The sequence below is a fragment of the Glandiceps talaboti genome, chromosome 14 (assembly GCF_964340395.1).
Source record: "Glandiceps talaboti chromosome 14, keGlaTala1.1, whole genome shotgun sequence".
Lineage (NCBI taxonomy): Eukaryota > Metazoa > Hemichordata > Enteropneusta > Spengelidae > Glandiceps > Glandiceps talaboti.
Window position 1 is genome coordinate 10,228,674 of NC_135562.1, and position 14,249 is coordinate 10,242,922.

General features: G+C 35.9%; 1 protein-coding gene across 7 annotated transcripts in view; it reads right to left on the reverse strand.

Moving 5' to 3' along the window:
• LOC144445175 (uncharacterized) overlaps positions 1 to 14,249 on the reverse strand; it is an 84,475-nt gene that overhangs the window by 10,516 nt on the left and 59,710 nt on the right. For 6 of the 7 annotated variants that reach the window (XM_078134713.1, XM_078134714.1, XM_078134716.1 and 3 more), the window contains 3 exons: positions 5,186 to 5,962; positions 1,860 to 1,937; positions 81 to 143 (listed from right to left, as the gene is read on the reverse strand). In XM_078134713.1, the coding sequence (XP_077990839.1) occupies positions 81 to 143; positions 1,860 to 1,937; positions 5,186 to 5,962 (918 nt within the window). The remainder of the gene's footprint in view (positions 1 to 80; positions 144 to 1,859; positions 1,938 to 5,185; positions 5,963 to 14,249) is intronic. The other variant, XM_078134715.1, reaches the window with a different exon arrangement.

Here is a 14,249-nt window from a genome sequence, read left to right on the forward strand (position 1 = left end):
AGATATTGACCAATCACATGATAGTACAGCAATGCTAGCTGTCATCTGACTTGGAATTGGCCAATGAAATGATAGCATACCTTCTATGAGATGCATAATTACCGGTGACATGACCAGTGCCATCACAACCTGGCGTAGGGCAGCTACAAAGAGACAGCCATGTGTGGTTAGAGTTAGTGAAGGTTTATCAGTTTGTTACTACAATGATGATAGTTATATTAAGCATTGATGCACAAATCACCAAGAAAAAAGTTCCTGTACCGTCTAAGATTGCTATCAGAATTTTAAAATTCATAATTTGATCATCAAATAGATTGGGCTAAATCAGGTAGTGACTCAGAGAGGTAAAAGCCTTCTGTGAGAAATGTTGCTCAATTATCATAATTTGTCTCCCAGTATCGTGAGAATATTTTGCCAAAATAGAGACTGGATTCAGTTTCCTGTATTGCCATATTACCTAAGGCCACTGTTACTATGCACTTTATATGCGTGTAACCATCCTATTCTTAATGGACCGGAAAAAAATGTGTGGTTCCGATTATGCTTAATTTTAGAATAGCTGGGGGTAGGTATATATATATTTTTTTCATATATTTTTTTTTTCATATGTGAGTGTCTAGTTCAGGCAGTTATGTTTTCCGTTGTTATCCATATGGTCTCTGTGTTATTGGTTTCTTCCCATCACATTTACAGCCATTACAGATTGGAAAAACAGTTTTATATTTTTTATATTGTTTTTGTAAGTTGATGTCAGTTTCCGTATCCACTACTTCTGGCGAGACTTCACAATTTTTGCTATTCTTTATTATTTTTTCTATCAAATATGTAAAAAAAAATATAGGTGGGGTCGGGTAACCGAAACCAAACAATTTTTTTTTAGGCCTTACATGAATGGATACCAAAGCAATGCCTATATTGCCCTAGGGCAGCTAGACAGTTTCTGTTATATTGGGAAGTACACAAGTATTCCAATGTTCATACTGAAACCATAGCAACAACTGAAATCCGTTATATTGAGGCAAGGCATAACATTTTTCAATAATTGTCAAATATTTCTATATGAACACAACTTTTGAAAATATGTCGAATTTGATCAAAATTGGTTGCCATGGCAATTTTTCAAAGCCTTTCCATGGCTTTTTGCCATACTTTAATCTCCTAAGATTTCCAGGTACCTTTTTTCTTGGTTATTTGGTATTAAAAAAAAAGTTATCTTGAAAGAGGACAGAGAGGTCAAAGGTCAATGTTAGAGTGAGGATTACAATCAAGATGGTGATCAGGCAATAGATAAAGGCATGAGAGAAGATAGAGTTTCAAGATAGAAAAGTAGCCCATCTTTAATCAAAATCCATCAAATATCAACTGAAATCAATAAAACAATAACAATTCTCACATGTAACAGCTATCTTTACACATCAACTTTAACTTGTCATGATACTGTTTCAGTATGTGGTAACCATGACAACTAACATGCATGACATTCATTCACAAAACACTAAACATCACAATTTAAATAACAATTCTATTGAAATCTAGAAAGACACACTGGATTACATTTAGATTTATGTCTAAAACTTCATATAGAACCACATTAAGTTCTAGAACTACCTGTTGGATCACATCTAGAACAACTTCTTGAATTCTATATAGAACCACATTTAGAATCACATGTACACCAATGGGACAACCAACCACCACAGACTAACACCATATTAGTATCTGTTTAACTGACCACAACCATTCACAGACAGACAAACATGCAGTTACTATGGCGACTGATAGTGGCATGAGAAAGCAGGCAATATTAGTGACAGTGAAGCTATGCAAAGAATGACCTGTGAGGGCGCTAGACAACCTACCTGATTAGTTCACGCACTTTGCCGTCTATTGAATGTTTAGGTTTTTTAGGTTTAGGTGGAAGGAGAGATGACTGTGAACTGATAGACATAATATACCGCAGTTAGTATAGTCTGCATGTTTTCTGGGGATACTTTCAAATCATTCCCTGATGGGATTCAGTCCAAAAATTTCATGGCTTTTCTCAACTATCTTAGTTTTACATGAAAATCTTGCCACTCTATTTTTTGAAGCTTGCTCTTTCATTACTAGCGATCGACATAACTCTGTCAACTTTAAAATTTCTTGTTTGTCAATGATAAAGAGTTCAGTGTTCTCTCTGGAATATTTTCACAAGACAGTTCAGAGACCAGTAGTTGACGAGAAAGTAAACATTTAAGTCTTGGTTTGATAGCATTTTGGCTTAAAATAAATCTATTTGGAGTAAAATTTCCCATTTTAACCAAGAGAGTGCTCAAAAATCAAAAGAAGGTGTCCTAGTTACCTTCTTGAGGGAGAACATTGAAAAACTGACTTTTCACTCAACGGAATTACAACACTGTATAATATATAAATTGTATCTATTCGGTTGATAGTTCTATGTATGTAAGATGTTATTTTCATGGAAAACTTTCAAAACTAAGAAAAACACTGAAGTTTTGGACTATGTATCCCTTTGAATGTTTGGATGTTTTGGACAAACAAACCTTGTTACTGGCATCTACAAAACACTGAATCATAATAATCCAGTTTTTAAATTCACTTTTCCCCTTTTTTTTGCAAACAGAATGTGATTTTAAGTTACCAAATATCTTTAACAAGATTCCACCACTTTCAGTATCAATAAATTCTTAGTCTGCAGACAAGCAAAATAAGAATAGAGGCTTAGATTGTCCTGGGCCATAGCTTTTCATCAGATTATGTTCTATCATTTCCCCTTCTGATGTGTCATTTTTTGTGCAAAGTTTGTGAGTCATCTTTGTGCAAAGTTTGAAAGTCATCTTTGTGCAAAGTTTGAAATGTACGACTTCCTGTATCCCCAGAAATCCACTGGTTAAGGCATGATGTAACTTATAGATGTGAAGCTTGGCATTTTTATGTCAAAGAAAAGTGGTTAAAATATTGAAAATGAAAGCAGTTGGTTAGTTAGTATGCAATTAGAAACCATAACATTTATATCAAAAACCTCACACACATGGACAAACTCATACACTACTAAAATCATAATCATCGTATCAAGGACCTCACACACACACACACACACACACACACACACACACACACACACACACACACACACACACACACACACACACACACACACTCACTCACTCAAATACAATGATGGGAAGGAACTATACATGTGAACATTGATTGGGTGTGGAATGGAAATAGCTATATTGAACATTCTGTCAAACAAGTACATAATGCACACCTAAACCACACAAGGATCATACTCTGGGAAGCTACAAGGATCACACTCTGGGAAGCTACAAGGATCACACTCTGGGAAGCTATAAGGATCATACTCTGGGAAGCTACAAGGATCACACTCTGGGAAGCTACAAGGATCACACTCTGGGAAGCTACAAGGATCATACTCTGGGAAGCTACAAGGATCACACTCTGGGATGCTACAAGGATCACACTCTGGGAAGCTACAATGATCACACTCTGGGATGCTACAAGGATCACACTCTGGGAAGCTACAAGGATCATACTCTGGGATGCTACAAGGATCACACTCTGGTAAGCTACAAGGATCACACTCTGGTAAGCTACAAGGATCACACTCTGGGAAGCTACAAGAATCACACTCTGGAAAGCTACAAGGATCATACTCTGGGAAGCTACAAGGATCATACTCTGGGAAGCTACAAGGATCACACTCTGGGAAGCTACAAGGATCACACTCTGGTAAGCTACAAGGATCACACTCAGGGAAGCTGTTCCACTGAGATGGGGAAGGTCTTCAGTTAGGAATACACAAGGGAAAGTTACACTTGTCAACATATGAACTCATTCATTTGTGTATGGATGGCATTCACTTAAGAAAGCACTTACACTCAATGACTCACAGAGGCAACGATTCATTTACGCGATAACGACATACACTTACTTTCAAATGAATGAATTACACAGATACAGAGGCCCTTTTATTTGGGTGGAGGGAGAACTGTCACAGACACAAATCGATGTATTTACATTGTAAATCAAGAATGTATACACAAGGGGAAGGAATTGATAAAATGAACATAAAATTTGAGAACAAATTCATATGCACTAAAATATTCAAATACAGATATAGAAACATTCCTTTGAGGGGCAATATCAATATTGCAGGGGAAAAAACATAAAACTATAAATTCTAAAGGGTGCACAATACATAAATTATATAAATATTGGAGAAACCATAAAATTATAATGATTGAAGGGGATACCATGTAATATAGATTACAGGAAAAACCATAAAAATACACATATTGAAGTGGATACCATAAAGACAGGAAATACTTATGGACACAAATGTTGGAGGGGAAAGACAGAACTACCATCACACTCAGAAGTTAAAAATCCAAGAAAATTTTATGTGAACAATGAACACATATTGCGGCGCTATGATGTAGAATAGGCATAGTACAGACATTCATACATTTACATTCTGGGGTGATGTCAACATGAAAGGTACAGAGGAGAAATCACCACTCTAAAACACAACAATTACTCCAGCTTTACATGACAACTATTATAAATATCCAGCAAATGATATGCTAAATGTCATTCCAGATTTCACATATACTGGTATGTAGGTGGATCAAGTATTGCATTAATTCTGTACATGTAGGATCAAATTCTGCCTGTATCAAAATCAAGTACATTTGATGTCAATGTCATGCCACAGAGGGCACTATACACTATCTGCTGTCAGAATTGTAATGTTTCTTTGGTGAAATATTTGTAATGATGAATATTTTCATATAATTCTTTTATGACACTTTTTTCTTGGTCGACTAGATTTTAAAAAGATTTTTTTTGTTTGGCACTATTTAAAATTGCTACTACAGTTACACATGATTTCATTGCATAAAAACCTTAGTGGGAGGAACAGAAAAATAGATTATCCAATAGCACCCTAGGTGGTAAGATTATGAATAATCAATGGATCATTTAACAAACCTACAATAGGCAATGGACGGAACTCCCCACAGACTATCAGCTGACAATCAGCTGTTTACATTCCATTTCTAATGAATATTAATCAATTCATTTGAGAATATTGACAAAGGCATAATTAGAACCTACATATCCAGAACTTTCAGAAGACTTGAAATTTTATTAAATCCCTTACCCTTGTGCCTCTTCATTAAGACTTCTGACGTCTGTTATTTTTATCTTGGTAGAGTAATCCACTGCGTGTTCATAATTTGTACTGGCAGTAGACGCCACATTTTGTTCCGGTTGTGCTTGTAGTTGTTGTTGCTGTCCAGCAGTTGGTGTCGTTGGTGATGGCTGCTGTGGAGGATGTTGATAAACCGATGACATTGTAGATGACGACGGAGTCGTAATCAGCACAGTCTGCGGTGATTGCGTCGGTGTCTGCGGCACAGAAGCCGGTGGGGTCGGACTCTGCATTGCTTTCATACTCAGATCCAACGTCCCGAAACTGTCCACTTTCATATTGTCAACTGAGGGCGCTGTTCCATTCAAGCAAGTTGATGCTGATCCCTGTTGAGTGACAGTTTTGGATGGTTTCATGGATAGGTTGACAGCACTGGCTGCAAGCTTAGCTACTGTCGAATCAATCCTGTATTCCTGTTGACCATTAGTGTCACTTATTTGAGTCTGTTTGTACAGTTTCTTTTGCGCATCTGGAGTTAGAATCTTGGGAGCTATGCGTTGATAATTTTGTGAGCTGGCTTGAGATGGTGACGACGTTGTTGCTGTTGATTGAGTTGGAGTTGATGTTGAACTTGTTGGAGAGTCTACACTCAATGGTACATACTCCAGGGTTGTTCGAGAGTATTTTTCCAACTCCTTGGCCAGGTTAGTTCTCGGTGTGGTAGTACTCACTAAAGGTGCATATCCAGATGTTGGTATTTCTAACTTCTTGACAAAACATACAGGTCTATATATAGGGAAAAATACAATAAAATAGATATTTGGTAATATTTTTCTCCGTTTTGCCTTTCAACAAATGAAATGACTTTGTTGAGATATAATAGAACTTTACCTTTGCCAACTTGTACTGCTACATACTGGCCTAAATGTATCAAATTATGAAACCAATGATAACATTCACTACTAGTTTGCTACAAATATATCTAAATGTAGCAAAGTTAAATGGGTCAATATTTGGTAATACAGTAATTCAAATTTGCTACATATAGGTTGTCAAAATGTAGCAAAAATATAATTAATAATTGGTAACATTGTTCCTTGCTACAAACAGATCTTTATGTAGCAAAGATGACTGGGTCAACACTTGGCAGTACTCCAAGTTTGCTACAAAGTGGTCAAAATGTAGCAAAACACTTGGTAAAATTGTACTGTGCTACAAATAGGCAGTATACCCTACAAAGGGAAAACTCTGCAATACTCCAGGTTTGCTACATTGTGTACATGTACCAAACACATGGCATGATATACACTTGACTATAACTCAAAATATGCCATAATCAAGCATATCACTGTAGATAAAAGGCTGTGTCCAACAGTTTTACATGCATTGAGTATGTTGTCATTAAACAGGCATCACACACCAGTAGTAAATCTGAATAAACTAAGTCTTGTCTTGGATAAAATAATAAGCCAGCAACTTAATCACCAAATGTCGAATCACAAAAACTCTGACAAGCTGACCTTGACACAGATTAATAAAACAACTCCAATAAAAGACAAGAAATATTTTGTTAACTTGACTGCAATTACTACCAAACCAGGGTGACTATAGAGTTTCAATTACTACCAAACCAGGGTGACTATAGAGTTTCAATTACTACCAAACCAGGGTGACTATAGGGTTTCAATTACTACCAAACCAGGGTGACTATAGGGTTTCAATTACTACCAAACCAGGGTGAGTATAGAGTTTCAATTAGACAGCATGATACTTTTTACATCTAACAAGTGTTTTGTTACAAATGACATAAAACAAAATACAGCTACTGATAGCATGCAGGCATTTTATCTCAAATGTAATATTTCATGTGTATGTATGCCATCACTGCCTGTATTTTGTTTGACTGTGTAATTCGTAACAAAAACGTTGTGTGAGATGTAAAAACACATCATGTCATCTAATTGAAACGCTATTGTCTTTCTGGTTTGGTTGTATATATTATCTTCACTGTAATATGACAGACCATCACTCTAAAACTGTGTTCTCACTTTAAACTATCTTAAACTCCGTAGGTATTTTTCTTCTTCAAAGAATGGATGTTTAGGATGACAGACAGTTAAAAACTCACCTTATTACTGTTGAAACTATGTACCATACTGAAATATTATAATCCCGTATACACAAATGTAGCAGATGTCAAAAGATTGACACAATTTTTACCTTTATATCACGTAAATTATGTTGCACAGCTTCAGAATAAAAAGATACAAGCCATGCTTAGATGGTCTAAATGAATAAGTCCAAAGATGATATTTGGTTGTGTGTTATTCCTATTTTTATAAATTATTCATTTAGCATGTTTTTCCTAGTAATTTGTTAGCTATATCTAATATGTGTTAATTTATGGTTGCTGACGATGGTTGTGACATTTCATAAGTATTGATTAATGCACACAACTCTATCAACTTAAATTGTCATAATTATGTGTTCGTTTTCTATTAATTCCTCACCTTTCTGTACTTCTAGGTACATGGTCACATAAATGGATACTAACATAAGCGATAGACGGCGCTAAACACTATGTGACATAATGCTCACCTACCTGTAACAGCTTGTTGCACCATGTCTAAGTTTGTTACATAATTAACAATCACAAAACATAACAGATGATCTAGAAAGAGCAAATAGTCTTATTTCATTGCTGAACATGACCATGAAAACGGACTACACATTTGTACAAATTTGGCCAAAAAAAATTGTTTCTGGTCAGGACAGTTTGTCTACAGGGTTCGTACACTTAAAGCAAAACAAAATTCCAGGACTTTCCAGGGGGATTTCGTCAGTTTTCCAGGGGTATTCATATTGATTTTGGCCATTTTCCAGGGGTGTTGACACTAAAGTAATGACTAATTAAAAAAAATTTTGCGCTGCTACTCCATTTGAAAAAAAAATTGATGCAGGACTGACAGTAGAAAGAAAAAATTGCTGTCACTCTGACTGGAAAAAAAAATTGCTCCCGTACCTACTTCCTCCATACCCCCCCCCCCCCCCCCCGAAATCAAATGGTTCTCCCCTAAGTAGCCGTTTCGTCAAGCTGGTACACTGATCGTGTAAGATTGAGTCGCAGCATTCGTCAGTCTAATTCAGACATATACAGAAAAATAAATAATTTTTTTCTTCAAAATTTTGAATGAAAACGTCATTTACGTTACGAAATTTCGAGCTATGAATAACTGAATACATTCATCGCTTGCGTCTCGATGTTTATGTCCTGATGCCACGAGTTGCGGAACATCGCGATTTCTCAACTTAACTTGACCACTGACGAATGTTACTGTACCGAAAACATAAAACAGTAGTTTATTCTTTTAGAACATGTAACACAAATACCCATTTATCGACGACATAAAAGTCAAAACCGTACTTCCACAACCCGGAAATTCAACTGCACTTCCCTTGGCCTGAGTTTCTAGTAGTAGTATGTCGGACTCGTGCGCCGAACTTGTAACAATTTCTAGTCGTGGTTGATGATGCTTTGATACTCGCTACAATGTTACGATAATCTTGTTAACAGACCCACTGTTACCCCTGGCCGGGACTGTTACAATATCATGTCCCTGAAATGGCGACTGGGAGATGGAGTAGCAATATGCAAGATCGAAACAAACACTGCGGTGCCCATTCAACTACGCATAGGCACGGTCTGTGGGGCAAAGTGTCTCGTGGAATGATCGTTTGACTGTCTGGGTCTAATCGGCGTGAATTTTGATTTACCACCGTGGCGAAAGACTTTGAAAATATTTTCGACATTTTACATTTACGAGATTCAGAATCATATGAATGGGTGGCTTGAGCACAGACATGACGATCGTCAATATTAATTGATCGATTGGTCATGATCATTTTCCAGGGTTTTCCAGGGGTAGGGCACATTTTCCAGGGTTTTCCAGGGTTTTCCAGGGAGGGTTTGAAATTCCAGGGTTTTCCAGGGTTTTCCAGGACCGTACGAACCCTGGTCTAAAATGGTGCGATGACACGCCTTTTTTTTTTTAATTCTCAACAAACCTGGCACTCAATCTACTATTTATGGCAGTTACTGTTCGTTTTATTTAGTATTTTACAGCAAGCGTGTATGTGAGGCAGATGCAGATTGCAGATGTCATTTGTTTGTTCATGATTGGCTCTGCAGTTGTCTTCACTGAAGTAGGGAGGGTTATTTTTGTGTTTCCCTACAGATCTGCAGACTGCATGGGCTGGACAAACACACACAAAAAAAGACTGATGCGGGAATATTTAAGTGATACGCGCGCTAACCAGAAACAGCTCTTTTTTTTGGCCTTAGCCATCTGAAAGATCTATATAAATCAATGCTTCATGGTGAACAGTAAAATAAAATATGGAATGGAAACAGCACCACTTTTCAGGCTAGCATGAAATAATGGTAGACAGACATCCTGTCACACTTTCCACTATGGAATATTGAAATCAAATACATTATACTGCTGGTAATATATCTATGCCCAAGTAAAATGAATTATTTCCCGGATTTCCAATATATCATGGAATAACAACATATCCTACAGACAACGTTACTCTTCTTACTACTGCAATGCGGAATAAAGGAAGGATAAGTGTTGGGAAAGGGTAAGGAAAGAAGCCTCACCTTTGTGTTTTAGGATCTACGATAGCTGTCTCAGGGGGGCCTTCATTCAGCTTCCATTGTAATACACAAACTCCACTAGAAACACACAACAACCAAAAAAATGACGGGACAACACACACAAAGAAGATCGAAAGACAAAGAAGAAAAAAATAAACAAGACATGAAAATAACGAAAAAACAAACATTGGGGAGGAACAGTAAAGGAACTCAGCACTGCATGGAGACTAAGTCGTTCACAATATTACTTCTGAAGTTTAATTTAGCATTCATGCAGCTGCTATAAAATCAAAGCCAAGGTCACACATCAAATAAGCACAATGAATGCATGCAGTTCTGAAAACATGTTCATTTTTGAAGTAAAATCATAAAAAATCTACCAAATAATATACGAATAATTTGAACCCAACTTAATTTGATAGCTTTCCACTTCACAACAAACCAAATCAGATCCTACGCACCATCTATGCAAGTAGTTACCATAGCAACTCACCTTTTCAAGTTGGATACAATGTATCGGATCCGTCTGACTTTAATGATGTTATTTGATACAATGTAACTTTAACATTACAAATAGTATGAATATTAATGAGCAGAAAGTCTATGATCACAAACACATTACTATATTTACTAATTTTTTATAAAAGTTATTAAATATTTAAGTTACAACATTTCCTGCTTGTTACTAAAAGATTCCATTTTGCCTACTTACATTTGGACTTTGACAGAAATCATGCGTCAGAGATGATGGAGCGCATTTGAGCTGTATTTTCATGAACGTAATCTTATAGTATGCCCTCTGGTGTTCATTCCTTATGTAAGGTATCTGTATGCATAATATGTTATTTTATACCTCAACAACATCAGTGTCGTCAGCTACATAATTATTTCCCACATTCTGAAAAGGATCTCTTGAGAGATTACTTTCTTGAATTCTAAGAATGGGGAGACCATGATTCCTAAACAAGGTTACTGGTCACACAGAATAACGTTACATAAAGCTTGTGTGCTCTGTAACCATGTCAGTAATGTTACTACAATGTGTACATTTTGTTATGGCATTGCTACAGTGTAACACTATGCATAATTAATGTTTTTTGTGATTTCACTTCAATGTATCACTTTGTATACATTTTGTGTGGTATTGCTACAGGGTATCAATATGTCATTAATATGGATACAATGTATCAATATGTCCATCTTTTGACAACCTACTTGTTGCTACAATGGAAAATACCAAACATACTTCATTTGACACAAGTTGTTAGCGAGCTTGTCAACAAAAATTCTGACAAACTCCTCAGATAAGATACAAAATGTATTTCCTTATCTAATAATGCACTGCATGAAAATAAATGACAGACAAACAGACAGACGGACAGACAGGCTAGTAAAAAGCGAACTACTTTGTCATCACAACAAGTTGTCCCATATGGTCAATGTCCTATACCTATTGAAACCTTTTTAACTTTCAATAGAGACAAATCTCATGATGAGTTATAAAATATAACACCTTTGTGCAGTCATATTACATTCCTGAGGAGAATTACGATCTGTTCTGACATCCTTTAGAACACCCCGCACGTTAATAAAGTTCAACAGATTACTATTAATCTTTCAGTAATGATGAACCTTGAATAAAGTGTTTGTGAATGTATCAGTGATGCTGTTAATATTGACTTCTACTCTCCTCTACAGTTACATGTTAGTAATGTTTCAATAGTGAGTCACCTACCTTGTAACAGTGTAGCAACTGAACACTGTATATGGATACAATGTGTCGACTTTTAATACTCAACTTGGACAATGTCTCAAATGAAATGATTACACTGTATCAAATTGTAGCACTATACTCACTGTCAAACAATACTAATACCATAACATTGCCAAAAATATAGATGCGAACAAAAATAACTGGGATGTGTATCAACAAACATAATTCTAACACTAATACCCTTCTGACACTTTTCATTTCACTTCTAAAACTTGCACCACCTTGGTACTTAAAATATTTGGCTGTCCGTTTACTAAAAGCCATAGTTGAATTAGAATTGAAATTTGAAAGAGATAAATAGTTGTTCAGGAGTGCAATACAGAGACGGTCATTAACAAAAGAGTAATTCTATCTGAGTATTTTAATTATTATTGCACCACTGATAGTGATAGGACAGCACTACACAATGAAAGAGCCTTGTATTGAATCATGGGCCTTTAACTTTAACAATATTTCCCTAATAACTTTTCACATTAATTCCACATTTTTCCATCTTACACAATTTGCATATTTTTGTTGACCAGCTTGTATTACAGAACCAGGTCTACCAACTGGTAGAGGTTTCATTAAGATATAAGCAATGATGTAATTTTTTGGTTACCGATAAATGGGGGGGGGGGGGGGGGGGGCGCCACATTGTTCATGTTTCCATAAAAAATTACCGCCAATGGCACTGTAGCATAATTGTAGTTAGTTTTTGGTATGGGTGTGGTCTTGTTGCTAGGCATATTTACATACATTTTTTGAAATCTTTATTTATTTGCCTACCCTTTCCACTTTTCATCTTTCCAATATAAACCACCATTTAGTTGTTGCTATGAGCATGGTCCTGTTGCTAGGCATATTTGCATATATTTTAAAAATATTTATTCACTTACCTACCCATCCCTGTTGTTATCTTTGTAATATGCATAATTTCGCTTTTGCCAAGGGTGTGTGGCCATGGTTACTAGGACCAATTGTGTCAAAATGTTTTCAATAATAATTGCAGAATAAGTTGTTTGTTTTTTTACCAAATATGACATTTTTAGACATAATTTGCATAACACTGATGGGATCATCTTATTGTAAATATAGCTTCATCTGCACATCCCAGATACCTCCCCCCCCCCCCCCCCCATTAAATTCCTGCACAATCTGCTTGGTAGTTTTGGAATGATAGATTTTTGACCAAAAAGACACATTTTAGCCCTTATTTGCATGTCACTAATTGGATCATCATATTATAAACAATTCTTAATCTAGACACCGCTAAGAATGTTCCCATCAAATTTAACCCAATCTGTTCCATAATTTTGGAATTATAGATTTTTGACCAAAAGGACACAATTTTAGCCCTAATTTGCATATCACTGATGGGATCATCATGTCGTGAACAATTCTTTATCTAAACACCCCTAAGAATGTTCCCAGCAAATTTCAGATGATCTACCCTGTAGTTTTTGAGTGTAAGTTTTTTGACCAAAAATCATATTTTTTTCACTCAAATCACACAAGTTGGTAAGAATAATTTCCCAACTAGACACCCAAGGTAATACATCCACCAACTATCATGGAAATCAGTCCAGTGGTTTTTTTACTTTAAGTTGTTTACACATACACACACACACACACAAACACACACACATACACACAGACAGACAGACAGACAGACAGACAGACAGACAGACACCACACCATGCCTATAGCACTACTGAACCTTATCAGTTCAGCTGTACTAAAAAAAAAAAAACTTGTAGCACTCTGGATCACCTCAGAGTTGCTTCCAAGTAGGTTTTAGAGTAGTTTTTCTGTATTTTTATTTTTTATTTTGTCTACTGACACAAGTTAAAAAATTCGGCTTCAGTGACAGACTGTGTCACTTGAAAGAATCAAGATATGAGTAGAACAGAGGGCACTGAATGGTTCACAATTTTGTGAAAATATAATTATGAAACTTAAAAGTTAACCCGTACTCCATCTGATTAAAATCTGATGGAGTGAACGTGGCGAGATTTCTTTATTTACCTGTTTCCTATGTTTTGTCGTTTGTTCTTTTTTGTTCCGTGAGTGAACCCCTTGTTCCACGAAGTTCACGTTCAAATTTAAACTGAATGCCTTCTGTAAGGGCAAAGGCTTTAGATTTTTGTTCCTACACACAATAATTGTTGGAATTCAACAGAACATGTGCCACTAGGTATGTTTGAAGCATGTGCCAAATTATATTGAAGTTAAAGTATGTGTTTTTGAAGATATTGCCCAATTACCAAATATCATTAATTATGCAAATGAGTCATTAAAACTAAAAGATACATCACAAAGCTTTTTAGAAGCTGTGCACTTTGATGAAACAGACAGAAAGATCTACTTTTCATCCCAAATACATGTAAAAAGAACAAACGAGTATGAAATTACGAAACAGAGGTAAATAAAGAAATTGTGCCAAGTTCACTACAACAGAATTTAATCCAATTGCCCTGACAGTCTCCTTGAAAAGTCTAAGAACTTGATATGTGAATCTCTATCTTCTCCATGAAATGTTTTCATAGGTGGAATAATAATCAAATGATAAACAGGAGAAAGAAATCAAAGACTCTGTTGTGTGCTTTTAATTCAAATTATTGATATTGTCCTAATTCTTATCAGTATAATAGGAGAGA